Source organism: Larus michahellis, chromosome Z (assembly GCF_964199755.1).
Source record: "Larus michahellis chromosome Z, bLarMic1.1, whole genome shotgun sequence".
NCBI classification, from domain to species: Eukaryota; Metazoa; Chordata; class Aves; order Charadriiformes; family Laridae; genus Larus; species Larus michahellis.
This window is the reverse complement of record NC_133930.1, coordinates 3,793,568-3,812,512: the sequence shown is the minus strand read 5'-3', so window position 1 is coordinate 3,812,512 and position 18,945 is coordinate 3,793,568. Positions and strand designations below refer to the sequence as shown.

General features: G+C 53.6%; 1 protein-coding gene across 6 annotated transcripts in view; it reads right to left on the bottom strand.

Annotated features, from left to right (window-relative positions):
- ZBTB7C (zinc finger and BTB domain containing 7C) overlaps positions 1-18,945 on the bottom strand; it is a 169,764-nt gene that overhangs the window by 7,363 nt on the left and 143,456 nt on the right. For all 6 annotated transcript variants that reach the window (XM_074570395.1, XM_074570392.1, XM_074570393.1 and 3 more), the window contains one exon: positions 4,560-5,756. In XM_074570395.1, the coding sequence (XP_074426496.1) occupies positions 4,560-5,740 (1,181 nt within the window). In that variant the 5' untranslated portion in view covers positions 5,741-5,756. The remainder of the gene's footprint in view (positions 1-4,559; positions 5,757-18,945) is intronic.

The window sequence follows — 18,945 nt, the reverse complement described above, 5'->3', positions numbered from 1 at the left end:
CACTGGAACAGGTTGCCCAGAGAGGTGGTGGAAGCCCCATCCCTGGAGGTGTTCAAGGCCAGGCTGGACGGGGCTCTGAGCAACCTGATCCAGTGGGAGATGTCCCTGCCCAGGGCAGGGGGGTTGGAACTGGATGATCTTTAAGGTCCCTTCCAACCCAACCCATTCAATGATCTAAAAAGCAGCGAGATGTTGTCCCACGCTGGCAGTCCAACGCTATTTCCCCCCCACCTGGAAAGAGCGGCTCCTTCTGCCGTCTACAAAAAAAAAATCACCGTGAAGGCGTACGATTATAAAAAGCAAAGCTGACTGTGGCTGAACCGAGCCAAGCGCGCTGCCCAGGTGGCACGAGCAGAGTTCAACCAGCAAAGCGGGAGAATTCGCCTTCTTTTCTGAAACGCTTTCCAAGGGTGATCCCTCCGAGACGCTAGCAATGCGGCTAAGAATATGGAGAATATACGGAGTCGTTATTCCGCATAAATATTACATATAAAATACGTGAGCCTGCAAAAAAGATAAGCAAAAGCCACCCCAAAAAATCTATTTACGCCGGCAGGTCAAGCCCGGTGCTGCCTTTGCACTAATTTCTGCCCGTGTGCACCTTGAAATAGTTTTTTTGTGACGTGACCACCAGCGCGCCGCTGTCGGCCATTCTCAGGACCAGATCCCACCTTCCCGCTCGGAAATTGTCCAACTTGCTGTCATCCCAAGATTTTCGGGGCGGGGGGACGGGGGACGGGGACACATTTCCCCTGCAAGGGCCAAAGACGAAGCGGCGTGGAAAACTTCCTCCCAGACGCGTAACGCGCGGCCAAGCCGTCAGCAGACGAACGCCGGGGCTCGTAACGCCGAGTGTTGGGCAACGTTAATAAAAAGCAGAGCCACCGGCCCCACCTATAATATAATTTAAACCTATATATGTAATCTTTAACCTAGCAGGATCGCTTTTGCTCATAAACACGCGGCCTGCCAGGATTGTATAACATAAATACGGGCAAAGCTTTTTTTTTTTTTTTTTTTTTTTTAAGGCTATTACCCATCTCCGGCGGCAGACGGGGAGAAACTCAATCCTCCCCGCCCCGGCAGCATCTCCCTGGGATGGAAGAGAGCTTTTTATGGCTCTACCTGGAGAAGCTCAGGGGTTGGGGAAGCCGGAGGGGGGGTGTGTGAGATGCTCCGGCTGCCGGCGAAGCAGCCGGGGGCGGAGGGGGGAGGACGCGGCGTGGGAAAACACGGGGTTTGCGGGATGGGAGCCGGGCTCGCAGCCCCTCCGAAGGAGAACCACGCTCCGCGCGTGCGAATAACCTTAATGCAATTGCATTAGGAGAGCGATTAGGGCTCTGCGAGCTGTCACAACACAAATAATAGGAACAAATAATGTTAACCTTTCCGGCTGGAACAGTTTCTCCTTGAGCGCTCCCGGCTTGCCTTGGCGGAAAAGCTGCAATATTTGCCGTTTTCTCCAGCGTTTTAGCAGGGTAAACCAGCAGACTAGAGGCTGAGCAGCCTTTGTTTAAGGAAAAAAAAAGTTAATGAGCTATTAAATGAAGTCCCGCTCCCTGCGATCAGGTGTCCCTGGGAGTCGGGAGTGGCAGATCCAAGCGCACGTGGGGGCCTCGCCGCGGGACCCCACTGATGGGAAGGGATGCGGCGGGGAGGTTGGGGGACCCTCACCCAGGAGAAGGTATTTTCTCTATTTCCCCCCCCAGTAAATTTGCTCCTCCGCAGTTCCTCCGGCTCCAAAATAACGCGAAGGAGGGATTCATCCAGAAATCCCATCGGGGAACCTCCGCTCCCCTGCGCCCTCATTCCCTGGGGACCCCCAAGGGGACAGGCTGGGTTTGCATCTCCCCGGTGCAGGCACCGGGCAGGGCCGCGGGTGCCAGCCCGATGCTTTCGGGAAGCGTGAGATTCCCCCCGGAGAGTGGGGGGGGCGGTTCTCACCGCAAGCGGCGGCGTTGGAGAAACCCCAGCAGAAATCTCTTTCTCCGTCTCAATTGCTCGGCTTTGCCCTAAAGGAGAGCTCTCGCGTCGGAGCAACGCTGAAAAGGGCGAGGAAAAATAATAATGAAAGCCAAACAGCTCCATGCTCATCAAAATACTTCCAAAGGCATTTAAAAATAAAGCCATGGTTTGAAATTTCCGCTTTGCTCTGGGCGTTAAAGAAGGAAAAAAAAACAAACCCAGCCTTAAGCTCCGCACAGGGTGACCCCAACAAGTGGCTTCGTTTTCTTGACTGATGATGGCAGACGGCACCGCTGGGTTAATCCCGATTTTCTTTGTGATCCTACCCCTCTGCTTTGTATTTAGAGAAGGTGGCGGGGGGTTGGGGGGGGGAACGTGGCAGATACTGGGTTTAACCCTGCGTTAGTCATGGGCCACGCTAGAGCATCCCTGCGCGGAGCTTTTAATCTCCAAGATGCCGATGGAACCTGGCTGGATGAGGTGTCAGGATAGCGGAATTCCCACCCGAACCCTCCTACTAACTTCCGCGGTGCCTGTGAGGTGGTACCGACATCCCTCCGTGCCTCAGTTTCCCCAAGCGAAGCCAACGATGCTGCCCGTGCTTGTAAAGGACTTTGGGAGCCCTCCGGGTGGGCTCAGCTTTGTTATTCCCATTACGGGGAAGGTGTCGGTGGCGGGTCGAGCCAAGCTATTTCCTCGACAGCAATTAGACCCTGCAGCATCACGCCCCGGAAAGCGATGGGGACCGCAGGACGGGGCTGGCTAGGGTGGTCCCTCCAGCCCGGGATGCAGCCACCCTCACCGGGTTGACCCCATCGCCAAAGTCCGGAGGTGACGAGCCAACGCTCACCTGACGACGCAGCACCAGCAGGAGCCGGATCCAAATTCCCGCAGGCGGGAATTAGCACCAGGCAGCCAGAGGCCTTTCCCCGGCAAACACCGGGGTGAGCCGGCTCACCTCGCGTACGCCCGCCCCCGAATTACAACCCGGTGGCTGCTGCGGTAACGGAGCGGAGCGGGGAAATTTAGTTGCAGGTCCAATCCTCATCATCTGCATAACTTCCACTGGAATATTATCACGGGGACGGGAGAAGAAAAGACAGGCTGAATGCGGGAGCGCCCCAGGTGTCCGGCCATTGTCAGGAGCTCGCCTTCGCCTACTGTGCGTATTATTTTCCTCTGGTTCGCTCGCCCCAGCCTAATAGGGCTCTCTCTCTCTCTCACGCGCAGCCAGGAGCTGAAATACCACGCTCTTGTCAGAAAGCTTTATTATTATGGTAAAGATTGTACTCATTAGATATTAATTATACCCAGCAAGAGCAGGTCCAGGAACCTATTTGTCTCTGCTCACCGATTAAATTTGCCCAGCTTTTCAGGGAAGGGTTGCAAGCTGCGGCGTCAGATTGGCGAAGCCCGCTCTGATTTATCACCATCGAGGGGGTCTGCTGGGTTGAAGAGAGGTCCGAAAGCCGGGAACTGGTACCGGGGGGGTGGATCTGGCCGGTCACACCTACCTTGGAGCAGCCCATGTGGGGGCCGGTCTCACCTAACTTGAGATACCTAAAAGTCAGGCGGCCTAATCTAAGCCCCGCAGGTTGTCTTTGTGGTCGGGGATGACGCCTCTGCTCATCGCCCTTCCTCCTCTGCCTCCCTGAGGGTGCTGATCTCTTGCCACTGACCACGAGGGGAATCAAGGTGCCGGGCTCTTGGGCGGCCAGTGTTCAAGGTGATAAATCATAGAATCGTTTAGGTTGGAAAAGACCTTTAAGATGATCGAGTCCAACCGTTAACTTAACGCTGCCAAGCCCACCACTAAACCATGTCCCTCAGCGCCACGTCTGCCCGGCTTTGAAATACCTCCAGGGATGGGGACTCCACCACTGCCCCGGGCAGCCTCTTCCAACGCGTGATAGCCCTTTCGGTGCAGAAATTTTTCTTAATATCCATCCTAAACCTCCCCTGGCGCAACTTGAGGCCGTTTGCTCTTATCCTTTTGCATGTTCCTTGGGGGATGAGACCGACCCCCACCTCGCTGCTAACGTATAAGAATTAGGACTGCTCCAGCCTCAGAAAGCCCAAACACTGTCATGTCTAAACATACCCAACTTGGTTGTGGTCTACGCTGATGCCAAAATGTGCAAACCCAACCTAATTACATCCCGCAGCTCAACGGCCCTCCCAACTCGACGCCATCTCCCAGCACGTTAAAGACGAAGCCTCCTTGGCTGTTTGACCATCTGTTTTCCAGCTCCCTCCGGTCCAACTGTGGCGAACTATGGTGGGGTTGAAAATATCCCGTTGCTTATTTAAGCTTTTGTCCAGCGAGTGGATGGATCCAGTGCGCTGTGGATGTGATCCACAACCCACCAAAATCAGTAGGTTCGTTTTCTTCCTCCACCCTCCCTTCCTCCCTTTTTTTTTCCAAGGGGCTAGAGATCATACCCTGCTTTCTTTGCTACTTTTTTTTTTTTTTGGGGGGGGGAAAGAGATGTATAGCTTAGGAATCATCCCTAAGTCATGACGTGGCCCCTCCAGCCACCCCCCCTCCCCATCCCCGCACACGGCCGCGCGTGGCAGAGGTAACCAACGCACACCTGGTAAAGCGGACTTCACAGATATTGCACATATACGGCTTCTCTCCCGTGTGGGTCCTCATGTGCCTGGGCAGCTTGCCGGCTCCCATGATGACTTTGTTGCAGATGGGACACTGCTGGGACGCCTTGGGCTTTATCTTCCTCTCTTCCTCCAGGGGCCACGGGGGAAAAACTCCTCCGAACTGGGTAGCACTTAGGAAATTGAGATAAGCGCTATAGTCTGTCTCCGCCTTAATATGCCCTAAGGGAGCTGCTGGCATGTTGGTAAACATGTCCTTGAAGAAGTCATTAGGGAAAGGAGGCGGAGGCAGGTCTTCCTTCTCCTCCTCTTCCTTGATCTTCCTCTTTTTGATGACCAGATCCAAAGGGCCGTTGTCTACTTGCGGCTCCTCGAGCTGGGAGAAAGAGCTAAAATCGCCGTTCCACAGGTGGGGGAAGAAGCTAGGGGTGAAAGGAGGGAGAGCTGGCCTCCTTTCTGGGATGTTCGCCTTAGGGTACAAGTTTTCCCTTAGCAAGGACTCGATGGAGAAGTCTCGTATCACACCCAAGTGTCCAGAGGAGTTATTGGCTGGGTAGTGATTTGGAAAGTCTTTAGGCGCTTCTGTATATGCTTCTTCGGTAAGATCAGACTTAGAAGGGCTTTGGTGACAGCTTACTTCTTGGACATCGGTTAGGTTCTCCTGATTGACAAAATCTTCCACTTCCTCCTCCTCCTCCTCTTCCTCCTCGTCTTCATCTTCGTCTTCGTCCTCATCTTCGTCCTCTTTGTCATCTTCCTCTTCCGCCTCTCTGTCGGGCTCCATGATTTCAAGGCATACATTGATAATGCACTGGATCTCCAGCATCTTGGCAGCGCTGAGGATGTGCTTGACATTTGAGGTGGTGATGGTGAGGGTTGAGGTGTAGGCAAACTCGAGGATGGCAGAAAGTGCTTCAGGCTTGACAAAGTCAATCTCGTAAACATAGGGCTGGTCTGTTAAAGTGCCGGTAGTGAAGAGTTTTTTGAAGTACTTGCTGCAGGCAGCAAGGACGGACCGATGGGTCCGGTACTCCTGGTCCTGGACAATGAGGATGACATCGCAGAGGAGACCGTCATGCCGCTGCTCATTTAAGCCACATAAGACTTCACTGCTGTGGTTCGGGAATGGGATCCCGATAAGATCTTCAATGCCATTGGCCATATTCTCATTTAGTGCCCTAGGACAAAACACAGACAGTAGGGAATTAGCAGGGGGTTCTCAATTAGTAGCACCAAAATGACCCTGCCTTCTCTCAATGTCCTCCTGTCCCCTACCCGACTTGGACCTCTGTAATCACCTCCTGCTGGCCCTGCCCCAGCGCATCTCCACGTCACCTTCAACTCCCTCCAGGTCCTCTGTGATTTAACCTTTGTCACCTTCTTTCTCTCCATCCTTCTCTTCTCGGTTCCCACCCTATTCACCTTTTCCTAATGACCACAAGCTCCCTCTTCTCTTTCACATCCCTCCCCCAGGGACCTTGTGCAATGATTCCCTACCCATCGCGTTTCTTCCACGTCCTCCCAGAGCCAACATCTTTCCAGGCACACGTTGGATTTGCCCTGCCAGGAACTACGTGGGGAAAGGGTGACGCTGTATTTCTTCACACTGCCAAGTGCCGGCACCTACACCGCTTAAATAAGACGAGCCAAGGAGTGCCCATATCATTTACGTCATCATTTTTGGGACTGGAACAACTGGACGTCCCAAATAGGACGGACTGCCGGTCATGGCTCTTTGCCGCAGCAGGAGAGCGGTCCTTATGGACTGGGAGGTCTCCAGTCCTGTGTCCCCCTGCTACCTTACGCCTGGAAGCTACGCCGTGTCCCCTCAGCAGATGGACAACCCACACAGGGATGTCTTCCCAAGGGATCTGGGAATGGGGGGAGGCAAGCAAGGAGCTGTGTGTCAGAGTGTACCTAAACGCTCAGAGAAAGACAACCGGGAACCCAAGCAGGGAGCGAGGGCTCGGCCAGAAGCAGATGGCTGTCTGCTGTCTTCGCCCAGGAGCTGAGCTTGCTCCTCTCCCAACCCTGTTTGGACTTGTTAGCATGGTATCAAATGCCCTGTGCATCTGGCAGACACCTTTCCCTGCCAGAGCGGCTCCACCTTCAAAGGGAAATTCGGAAGCAAAAAAAAAAAAAGCCCACACCCAAAAGGAAAACCTGATACTTTTGGGTTTGGTTTGTTTTTTTTTTTTGCCGTTTTTTTTTTATCTGTAAGATGTTTCCTCTTTCACATGGCTCCAGCAGCCCTTCCGCATGAGAAATCCCAGGAACGGAGAGCGACTTCCTCCAGCCCACGTTAATCCCATCACGCACAGAATACATCAAGCAGCCGGAATAACTTTGACTACTCTAACCCTTTGGGAACCCCCAGGACACAGAGCAGTGTCACCTCTACAAGCCCCAGCTCGTGGCCCCGCTGCAGGTAGACACTCATTTCACAGCCGAGCAGTCGATCTCCAAGAGAGCCCAGGGTAAGGCAAACCGCAGCCCCACTCCGTCCCCTTTGGCAAGGCTGAGACCATCAGGCAGTTTCCAAATCCCAGCCTCTGCATGTCTGGTAGGTTCCCGATCCCACCCTGTCCCACCTCCGCATCTCTGCTGGGATCCATCACCACGTGCTGGCTGTCCTTCCCTGTTCGGTTTCTGGCCGCTCTGACTCCAAACCTCCTTCCCACCAGCTACGGGGACTTGGTCTACCTCACGGCGTGGGGCTGGCGTCTTCCCGACTGCCTGCCTCCAGCCCTTGGGGACAGAAGAGCCTGGCGTGAGAGAGGTTGTGCAGGGAAATCCTTGCTTCACCTTGGCCAGCAAGCCAGCGACCCTGGGGGGAGGCTGGGGAGCCGTAGGGGGGATCAGACTCTGCAGCAAACATTCCCATGGGAAGAGGCATGCCGTCTCCCTTCTCCTCCCTCCGCAGGGTCAATCTCCAGCCAAGACCTTGCAGGTATCTCCCCCACACCTAATCAGCGTTGCCAAACACCCGCCGCGTGGGAGCCGGCGAGCGAAGGCCTTGGGAAGACTGTACAACCTAGAGGGAGGACACCCCGGGGAAGGGTTACGGACCCCCCCAGCCTGGTGGGAGCAACGCCGGGATGGGGGACAAGCTGTCCCTGAGGTAGTGAAGCCTCGCGGGGGGCTGGAGGGCAGCCCCCACCATGGGAAGCCCTCTCCAGCCACCTCCCCATGCCCGGAGATGGGGGAGAGGAACCGGGAATTACACCCCACCGAGCACCCCCCTCCACGGCTCCAGCTGCCGACACTTTCGGTCGAGGGACGATGCTCCAGCCCCGCATCTCCCGGTGTGCTCATTAGCTCAACGCTAATTATGCCTGTTGTCTGAAACAAATTGATTCATTACGGTATGCTGCGCTTAACCATGTTAACGAGCTACGCTCCTCTACCAGCCCCGCCAGCTCCGTATCGAATCTTCCCGGAAAATCGCCGATAAATGAAAGTAAATCCGATGTGTTCTTCAAGTGGAGCGTAAGATAATAAATAACCCCTGATCTGGGGAGGAAGAGCCGGCTTTCTTTTTAGGGCTTTGTATCCTTAATAATAAGCGCGAGCAATTAAATGTCTATCGCCGTGTTTATCGTCTACTCGTTTATTTTGGTTTGGAAGGAGCATGAGCGTTGAAGGAGCTCCTCGTGTGAAGGACCGTGCCTTCCTACTGAACTATTTTGATCTTTTCTTGCCAGATCACCCTCAGATGAGAAAAGCAGAATATCAGACTACCCGGAAAATTGGTTTTCTAGAGGGTTTGGTTTTTTTTTTTTTTCCCCCGGACGCTCAACTGCGTCCTCCCTAATTTGCGGATGATTCACTCGGCAGCAAGAAAAACTGGAATTAGGAGATCGGGGGGTACGTGATTATAAATGAAAATGATGTGCAGCTCCCTTCGGTGGGAATGGGCTCCTTCTCTTCTCTTCTCTTCTCTTCTCTTCTCTTCTCTTCTCTTCTCTTCTCTTCTCTTCTCTTCTCTTCTCTTCTCTTCTCTTCTCTTCTCTTCTCTTCTCTTCTCTTCTCTTCTCTTCTCTTCTCTTCTCTTCTCTTCTCTTCTCTTCTCTTCTCTTCTCTTCTCTTCTCTTTTCTCTTTTTTCGAGATGTGATTCCGTGAACCGAAGCACTTAGGCAAGCCTGATAACTTTACAGGATGCCAAAATTGAAGGTGATTCATGTCATTTAAACGTGGCGGGGGGGGGGGGAAGAGAGGAAGGGAAACAGCCCAGGCGATTCATTTGCATACATTTGCATTTTTTCAACTCCTAGGGTGGTTTGACAGCTCCGGGAGCTCGGCGAGCCTGAGGGATGACCTTCTGGTTCCCATGCCCCGGGGAGGTTGATGGCCAGAGGCTGGAAGTATGCTGAGGCTGACGTTTTCCTTCCTCCCTCCTTTCCCTCCTCTCCCTCCTCCCGCGCTCCCCCCTTCCCATCGCCAAGCCCCGGGTGGGGTCCTCCAGGACCACGGGCCTAAAAATAGCATCCCGCGGGGACCAGTGTCACCAGCGCACGCACACGCGCCTGCAAAGGCTGACGGGACCACCCGGAGTTAAACAGGAAAAAAAAAAAAAAAAAAAAAAATCCCGCTTTGTAATAGAAAATTACAGCATTGTTAAAATAAACTGGGGCGTTGGGGGCTGGGGGGGGGGGAGGGGGGGGAAGGGTGGAGGGCACCTAAAATAAACGTATTCTGCAGATGACGCCTCGAAACGTTGCATTTACGGGCACGCTCAAAACTCGCCTGCCCTCTGCGAGCCTGGGAGGGGGAAGAAAAATCGAAGAGAATACTTTTTTCCTCATTTGTCGAATTTTGCCTTGCCGTCTTTGATTTCGGGTACGGGTGGGAAGTGTCGCTCTTTGCTGCGGAGAAAGAGGAGGGTGCTCGATTCCTACCAAAGCCTGCCAGCGCGATGGAGACGCGGAGGCAGATGCCGGCAGAGCGATGCCGAGGTTCCACCTCACCCGACTGCCCGAACGTGGGTGACACGACCCAGGTACAACCCAGGGAGCGCGGCAAGGTCATAATCCACCTTTCAGGGTGCGCTCCCCGGGTGACCCAAAGCCCTTCTAGTCTTTATTTTGGATTTTTTGGTCGCCTTAGTCTCCTGGCTGCTTGTTTAACTTCGAGCCTCCTTCAAGTATAATACAGCCTCTGAAAACCGGTAATATAAAACTGAAATAGCCGAGAAAGAGAGAGAGAGAGAGAGAGAGGAGAAATGCTCGTTTAGCGTTGTGGTAAGCAAAAAATAGCAGCATACGCAAAAGATTATAGGGATATATGTATAGAAAATAGATAAAGTGAACGAATATTGCCTATATTAATTTACTCTCTCAGGCTGAGAGAGCTGGGGGGGTTCAGCCTGGAGAAGAGAAGGCTCCGGGGAGACCTTCCAGCCCCTTCCAGTCCCTCAAGGGGCTCCAGGAAAGCTGGGGAGGGACTCTGGATCAGGGAGGGGGGCCATGGGACGAGGGGGAATGGTTTTACACTGGAAGAGGGGAGATTTAGATGAGATATCAGGAAGAAACTCTTTGCTGTGAGGGTGGTGAGCCCCTGGCTGAGGGGCTGTGGCTGCCCCATCCCTGGAGGGGTTCAAGGCCAGGTTGGACGGGGCTTGGAGCAACCTGGTCTAGTGGGAGGTGTCCCTGCCCAGGGCAGGGGGGTTGGAACTGGATGGTCTTTAAGGTGCCTTCCCACCCAAACCATTCTGTGATTCTGTGATATTCATTCACATGAGTGGAAACGGAGGAACGCCACAGCTCGGAGGAGCCCTGGGAAAGACGTGCCAGCCCCAAGGTGGGACAGGATCCTGCCCTGGGTCTCGGTATTGCTCAAAGCCAGGAGACCTGCGAGGGCTCCTCATCAGCACTTCCCTCTCCCATCTCCTTCCTCATCTCCGGCGACAACGCCCTGCGAAGCCGGGCCCTCGGAGGAGATAAAGGCTGCCAGGAAGAGCCCAGGCTTGTGCAACGCGTGGCTCCTTGCTCAGGGCTATGGCAGGGTTGGGGACGTCCCCCTCCCACCCACTCCATCCGTGGGGACAACGCTTCACAACCTGAGCCTTAGCTGGGAGATGGCAGTTTTGGCCTTTGGTTGTATGCGGGCATGTAACATCGTTCCTATAACATGCAGCATTTTAATATTTTATTATGTTAATATTTTATTATTTTAATAGTTGTACGTGTTATATATTTCTATTAATATTTTATATATTTATATTTCTATATTTTTATTTTTTTTATAGTTGCATAGAGATTCTTGGAGCATTTCCTCTTAAATGTGCGTTGCTTAGCCTTCTCCTTCCTATGATTTCCCCCATGGGAAGGTGCTGGCTCCTGACTACGTGGCTTTTTGGTGTGCCTATATTCACCCTCCATGGAAGGGACACCCGGAAGATACGGGGGTGCTCCAGGGAAAGCCGGGGAGGGCAAAGCTGCTGCCCCCCCACCGCCCCCCACCCTCGCCGTGCCATGCTCGTTCTGCATTCAGTGCAAGGCAGAAAGGAGCCTGAGGCTCTGCCCGCTACCGGTGTCAAAATGACATTTTTCCAAGCGAAAACGCACCGTGTCTTCAAATCTTCCCTTCACCCAGCCTGCGCATGGAGCAGGGTTTGGGGTGCAAGCCCAGGCGCAAGGCTTGGGGTTGAGCATCCCCACCCCCCCCCACCCCCCCGGCCGGATCCTGCCACCCCAACAACCTCCCGCTCGGTCCCTGCAGGCACAGAACCCCCCGGAGCTCTACATCCGAAGCATGAGACCATCCAGCAAAGCATCCCAGAGGTGGCCGGGGATGCTCAGCACCCCAAATCCAGGTCCAGCCAGTCCCCAATCTGGATTTGGGGTGCTGAGCATCCCTGGCCACCCCAGCCTGCAGCCCGCGGCAGAAGAGGGCGTCATAGAACCGTAGAACCATAGAATAGCTTGGGTGGAAGAGACCTTTCAAGGTCATCTAGTCCAACCCCCCTGCCATGAGCGGGGACATCTTCAACTAGATCAGGTTGCTCAGAGCCCCGTCCAACCTGGCCTGGAATGTTTCCAGGGATGGGGCATCTCCCACCTCTCTGGGCAACCTGGGACAGTGCCCTGAAACGCCTGGAAACATGAGATTACCCTAATCCGTCAAAATATTACAGCTGCTTTCTATGGGATAAACTGACCAGTGACTGGTAGGTCCTGCTCCTTAGCCGTGTTGGTATTTTGGGGAATAGGGATGCTGGGGCTCTCTTCCCACATCCACCGCTTGCTCCGTGGACCTTAAGCAAGTTCCTTGTGCAAGTGTCCCTGAGAGAAGTCACCCACGTTGACACCCCACCCGAAGCCGTCCCCACGTCCCTTGCACGGGAACACCGCCATCGCCTTGGCCAAGCGCTTGACTCCAATTTGGAAGATGCTTCATCTTTCCTACCAAGAAGGAGTTGGGATCCCTCAAAGCCTATTGGAAAGGCAACTAGAGAGGCGGGTATTTTTCTTTCATTTGAAAAAAAAAAAAAAAAAAAAAAAAGAACATGTAAAACTCAAAAAAAAAGGCAAATATTTCCTTAAGCACACTTCCCCTCTGAACATCTTGTCTCCAGAAGAACATGTTATTAAACCACCCACCCCAGTACCTAGCGTTTCTCCCCTCCGGCGGGAAGGTGGGGCAGAGAGCGCTCCTCGCCTTTCAATCACTTCCCTGCGAGATGCCCGAAACGATGAGGAAAACACGGTGACACCAGCCGCTGCCTCCCTCGCAAGGAAAGCAGCAGGTTTTTAAAGGAGATGATCATCTACTTGCAGACCCAAAGATGATGCTGTGGGCGGGAACCGGCTCGCTAGCGATAGCACCAGGGGTTTACTGTTGGGCTGGGCACCTGCCCCAGCCTCTAATAACTGAGACCAGCCTTCCCCTTGGGACCAGTCTTGCTTGGGGAGCACGGGGGTTGACCTGGGAAAGGTGGGAGTGTTTGGTTTTTAAGTGCTACGTAATAAGCTCCTCCACCCAAAACCTGAGGATCCGTCCTCAAAAAAATCATGGATTTTGCTTAGCTCTGGGCAAAGTAGACAAGGGCAGAGGTTTTCAAAGTGATGCCTTGACAAAGAAGGATGTAAAAAGGGTCACATTGGCCATGGAAGATGCTCGCTTGAAGCATGGGTGAGGAGAAAGCCCTGAGGGTGCCAACAGAGGTGGCATCACCCCACATGGTTCCTGGCAAGGGAGCAGCTCCATAAATGGAGCAGGTCAGTACAATTTAAGAAGATCATAGAATCATAGAATCATAGGGTTGGAAGGGACCCCTGGAGATCATCTAGTCCAACCCCCATAGGATGGACGCTCCATAGCGTCCATAGATGCTCCATAGGACGCCGGTTCCAAGGCTGCCTACAGCGGCCAGCCAGAGCCCCAGCGATGTTGACACAGATGGAGACCTCCCACTGATACTGGGAGGAGAGGGATGGTCAAGAAGCCCCACGGGGACAGACCAACCCTTTTTGGTCAGCCTCCGCAGAGCCAAAGATGCGTGAGACGGCTCCTACCTGAAGGAAGAGCCCCGGAAGTCGAGCAGGGCTTGATCATATAATTAAAGTGGTTACGCTTCAGGGATTGAGATCACAGGGGTGACCTTCAGCCTGGTATTTCTCCATTACCTACTGGACTTTTCAATATTAATACTAATCTCCAAACAAAATCCTTGGGCATACAAGGATTCGTCCTTATCAACATCTGGCCGGCAAGTTGAGCCCATGTGAACCATATATATTTACACATACTAAAAAAAACTGACTTTTTGGGGCTGGAACTATTAGTTCCCTATAAGCAGGCCATCAGAAAGCCATCTTCACCTGAAGTCCCATCAGGGAATCCAACATGAAAGGTGCTTGGCTTTCAAAATAACCAAAAAGAACCACCTCCGGCGTGTGCCACAATCATGACGACGACATATTTAACCCCTTCTTCATTTTAGTGACGCCAGCTTCCAAAATTTATACACAATTTGAGCCGGCCAAGCAGATCTGGGGCACTAATACTGGAGATGTGCTGTATTTCCTCTCGTAGAACATCGCTTGGGAAGTACCGCGAGGACTATTTGCTTAATAAGATAAACGGTGATTAGAGGTGCCACTCATTTGCTCGCCAAGGTGTGGAGGCACAAGCGTCTCCTTTGGGAATCCATCCTCGGGAATTTTTAAAGGCTAGTTATACATTGCAGCAAATACTATGCATCTCTCAACAAATCTATCCCTGCAGGTTAGCTCCAGCTACCGAGAGCCTACACCCGGCACCTTGTTCTTCAACAAGTTTGTTTAGGTACAGATACAACCTGGAGAACCTGCAAATTATGGATCAAATCCCCTGCCAGTGAGCTGAATGGTCGGGTGCTGCTGGTTGTAATGGGAATTTGACGCTGCTCCATGACCACCAGGACCCAATTCCAGCCCATGGGGTATTTAAACGAAGGCCATTTTTCCTGGCCTCAGCTCCTCTAGGGGCTTGGTGCTCAGTTTGGCCCCTCCATTGGTACATGATAATGAACAGGTCAAGCTCCTCTCCCTTGTCACCCATCATGGCAAGCACCAGCTATCCGAAAAGCCCCACTGTCCCCTTAGATCTACCTCAAGGCCTCCCACCCTGGCCTGGCCTGACCTGAACATAGAATCATAGAATCATAGAATGTGTTGGGTTGGAAGGGACCTTTAAAGGCCATCTGGTCCAACCCCCCTGCTGTAAGCGGGGACATCTTCCACTAGATCAGGTTGCTCAGAGCCTCATCAAGCCTGGCCTTGAATGTCTCCAGGGATGGGGCCTCCACCACCTCTCTGGGCAACCTGGGCCAGTGTCTCACCACCCTCATTGTAAAGAACTTCTTCCTAACGTCTAATCTAAACCTGCCCAGCTCTAGTTTAAACCATTGCCCCTCATCCTGTGGCTACATGCCCTTGCAAACAGCCCCTCCCCAGCTTTCTTGTCGCCCCCTTCAGGTACTGGAAGGCCGCTATAACATCATTTTATAATGAGCTCCCAGAATCTGGTATGAAGTTTGGCGGATCAGCGCGTTTCCGCTCTGGGTGAGCCCGCAGGGACCTGCCACCCAGCAGCTCTGCACCCTGTGGGACTAACGCTAGGAAGATGCCGTCACACCACCAGGACCAAACCCAATGGCTCTCTTATTTCCTTGAAACCAGATCTTGAGCCCCGGATAAATACAAACAGGAGCTCTGGCAGGGCCAGAGTAGAGTTCAACACCTCCTATAATTGAAGGGCCGTGTTTTCTCTTTGGTTTCTTCTTTTTGGCTTCTTTAAATTAGCCAGCACGCTTCCCAGTTTTAGAGTTTATATAAATCTCCAAAATCAGGAGCTTTGGGTCACTTCTGGGTGGCAGCTTGATTAAGTCTGCATGCCGCATGACAAGTCCCATCTGACGTGCTGAGCAGGTTTTGGCAAAGGGGGATCCCAGTGATAAATGGTCAAATAAACATAAACAATTACTGAAGCTAGCTGAAGGCCCAGCCCGGTTCCAGATGGTGTTTTGAGTGCTACATCTACGCACAAAACAAGGCCAAATTAACCAACCGCAGTGTCTAGGCAGGTACTAGGAGGGGACTTCATAGGGTGGTCCCATCTGACCCCAGTGTTTCCTTGTAGCCTTGTCCCCCCCACCATCCAAGCAGCTCCTTGGAGGTCTGGAGCTCGAGGGGATGGTGCTCTGGGCATCAGGACCCTTCTGCTCCTCTCTGCTGTGGTTTCTGCAAGGCCGGAGGGACTCAATATCCAGTTAGTTATGTTTGTTTGGTTTTTCTTGGAAACCCTCAGCGGTCCCTCTCTACATGGCTCTCTTGTTAGCCTTGATGTTCTCCTGGCCGTGCTCCAGAGCTTAGGGGACATTTAAATGGGGTGTCACTGGTACAGCAAACGGCCCCGGCTGAATATCTGCCCTCCCTATGCATCTATATACGTTATACGTGTGTGTTGGTGTGCCCGTAGAAATCCCGTGGGAGGGGGAATATGTCAAGCGAAACAGAAGAGTTTCCAGTCGTGCTGTGCAACCACCCCACTCTCATGGAAACTCACTCACACTTCAAGTGACGCGTCGTCGTCCCCCGGCCCCCCCCTCCCCCTGGCCCCGCCGCCCACGCCGTGCTCGGTGGGAAAAAAAAAAGAAAAAAAAAAAGAAAAAAAAAAAAGAAGAGAGCGAGAGGAAAATCCTCCGCCAGAGATACACCCACACCGGAGCTGGCCTGGCTGGACATCAGGTTGAAGGTCCCTCCGGCATCTCTGACATGACCTGGAGGGGGGTCCATGAGGTACATGACATTGTCGGTGGCTTTTCTGCCCGTGTGTTCGCAGCTGCCCTCCTCCGACACCACGTTCCCCCTTGTGCAATCTTCCAGACCCTACTATAGGACGCTATATAGGAGATATATATATATATATATATTTAGGATACATCCCTACAAGTGCACAACATTACAATCCCATAAGCCCATGGGTGGCGGGCACCTCCTTCCAGCACGGCCTTAAAAATAGCCCCCAAAAAAGCTATTTCCTCCCATTCTGAGCTCTCCTGGGAGAACAGGCAGGCCCCTTCGCTCCCTCTCGTTCTGCTTTTCTCCGGAGCCAGAAAAAGGAAAAGAAATTAAAAAAAGCCTCCTATTGAACGACGACGCGCACACACTGGGTGGGTTTGCTTCCTGACACACACACACACACACACACACACACACACACACACACAAAAACCCCAACCACGGCGGAAAAATGTGCCCAGCCAAACCACGGAAAACTGGTTTGGCTGGTGTCCCTCCGGAGTGGACAGGATTGCGAGGGACTTGGACGCGGATCCGGGCAAGGCTGTCACCAGCCTGCCCGAAAAAACAGGGCTCCCAAATTAAATAAGATGAATTTTGGGGGGCTCCAAAAAAGCCGGGGAGGAAGGTAGGGGGCAAAGGATGAGGGATCTAACTCCCCCTTCTCTCTTCTCTCCCCCCCTCGCCCCCCGGGGGAGAAAGCCACCGAAGGGAGGACTTTGGGAGTAAAAATAAAAGGGTCAGAGCGCTAGCACGGTAAATCAGAAGCAGATGTGTGCCTGCTCGCCAGCCTGAGTCACCGCGGGAGGGTGGGGGAGTGGGGGGGGTGGGGGGGTTATCGCTATTTTGGTGCTGGGTGTGGGGTACAGAAAACAATGTGAGGAGAAGGCGGTGCAGTGTTTGAGCAGGCTTAATATCGGCTTAGGAGCAGGTACGGGCAGGCTCCAGCAGCGGTGGGGTGGGAGGTTCAGCTCGGTGGTGCCATTGGCAGCGACGGCGTTCCACCCCTTGCCCGGGCAGGGTTGCTCCTCCGGAACCTCCCCGGACTCCCCCGCAGCATCGTTGGGCATCCCAGCACATCCCTGTTTGGGGGAGTTTCTTGCTGGTCCCCATTGTGTCTGCCGGCGTCATCCCTCCAGGAGGGAGCCGCCATCCTCACGCGTTGGCCAAGACATGGCCGCCACTTGGACCCACGACGTGGCTGCGGCATCTGCAGCCTTACACCAAGGCAACGGCGGGAGCCTGGTCCTACCTCTCACGAAGGCAACCGCAGGAGCTAGCACGTCTCTAAAACCCAGCTCGCTTTGGGCCAAAGCCCATAACACAAGCTCCTCTTCGCCTTTCGCCTCCTGCCCTGCCCTCGCTCCGCGCTGGCGTTCGTTAGGCCCGCAGTCCCACGGGTATTTACGAGAGCGGTACCTCAGACTGGTCTATTTTCCTTTGGCATCACCTGAAATGTTATTTTTCTGCTTGGCTCTCGTGAGAGCCTTTGCAGCCTCATTCATTTTTAATCGCCATTTAAGTCCTGGAGCTCTAAGCACACGAGCTCCCCCAGCTACGGCTGGGCCAGAATAGCTCCCACGTGGACATAAAGTGGCTTTCGGAGAGACGTCTTCATGGACGGTGCCTCTGCAGGGCATCGCACCCTGCGAGGGCGATCCAGCCTGCAAAGGCACAGCCCCTCCAGCACCGGCGCCCCGTCATCTGTACCAAGGGCAGAAGTCTAGCCCTGGGCTTGGACCACGCTGCCGCAGTCGACCCCAACACAGGCTGAAAATTCAAGTCTCTGCCTTCAGAGAAGGGACGGAATCCACCCAGTTTTCCCCCATACGAGTGTCTCCTCAGAGTCACCGACCTCCCCAGCTCCATCGCAAAGGGGTGAATATTGCATCTCCCCATCCCTCGCTGACCCGAGGAGGAGCACCACGGATGCCCCATCCCTAGAAACATTCAAAGTCAAGTTGGACGGGGCTCTGAGCAATCTGATCTGGTTGCAGATGTCCCTGCTCATTGCAGAGGGGTTGGACTGGATGACCTTTAAAGGTCCCTCCCAACCCAAACCGTTCTGTGATCATTTTTCTGCCAGCCGACACTTCTCTGAATCACGCGTCCCCACCACGAAAGGTGCATCACGTTTCTAACCCCTGAGCCGGGCGTTTCTGGAGGAAATACTGCCACGTTTCAGCACAGGACACTCAGGGAAGGGGGATGAGACTTTCATCCAGGCTTCTTGTACGTAAACCAACCGACTAATGAGCTCTCTGAAGACCACGGGTAATATATGAGCACAACCTCACAGTGTGGCTCAAGCACTGAACATCCAGAGGCAACTCCCTATCTTCCGGGGACGATTTAATCCAGCTCTCAAGGTTACAGAGCAATTTAACCGAAGACCAGGGGTCAGATTCAGATCTCATTTCTACCATCTCAACTCCTCCGCACGAAGGACCCCCCCCCCCGCCCGGCCCCGCTTCCCACCCCCCCGGTTTCTCTGCCAACCTGCTAGAAAGCTGAGGAGCAGCTGAGCGGCCAGCTCAGCCCTGATCCTTGCAAAGCCTCACCCGCCCAAGCGATCTCGGCGATTCGGTGGGGTCCACCCATGCCCAGCTTGGTAAAAACAGTCAAAGCTGGTGGAGGACCAAGAGAAAAAAAACCAAAAAACAAAACAAACCACCCGAACTCTCCCCGGGATACAACCTGGAAGAGGGAAAAGAAAAATTGCCTAGACGTTTCAGCTCAAACGCGTGGCAGCAAAGCAATCGAAAATCGATAGGATTGATTTTTGTCAACCGATTGCGGGATCGGGCCCCCGGGGCAAGGCAAGTCCCACGTCCCAGCTGACAACGGGCGCGCGCCAGCTCACAGTCTGATTCGATTTAAAACAGCTGAGTTGTAAATGAGGCTTATAATGGAATTGGCAAATGACCCTTCAATACAGCACTGCAAACCGCCAGCGTTCAAAAATAACCGGGGCTCGAGTCAGGATTCAGCTCTCGGCCGGGCGCGAGGGCAGGAGCAGGGCTGCATCACCCCACCCGCTACGAAAACAGCCCAAGCAAGCGGGGGGGTGGGGGGGAAAAA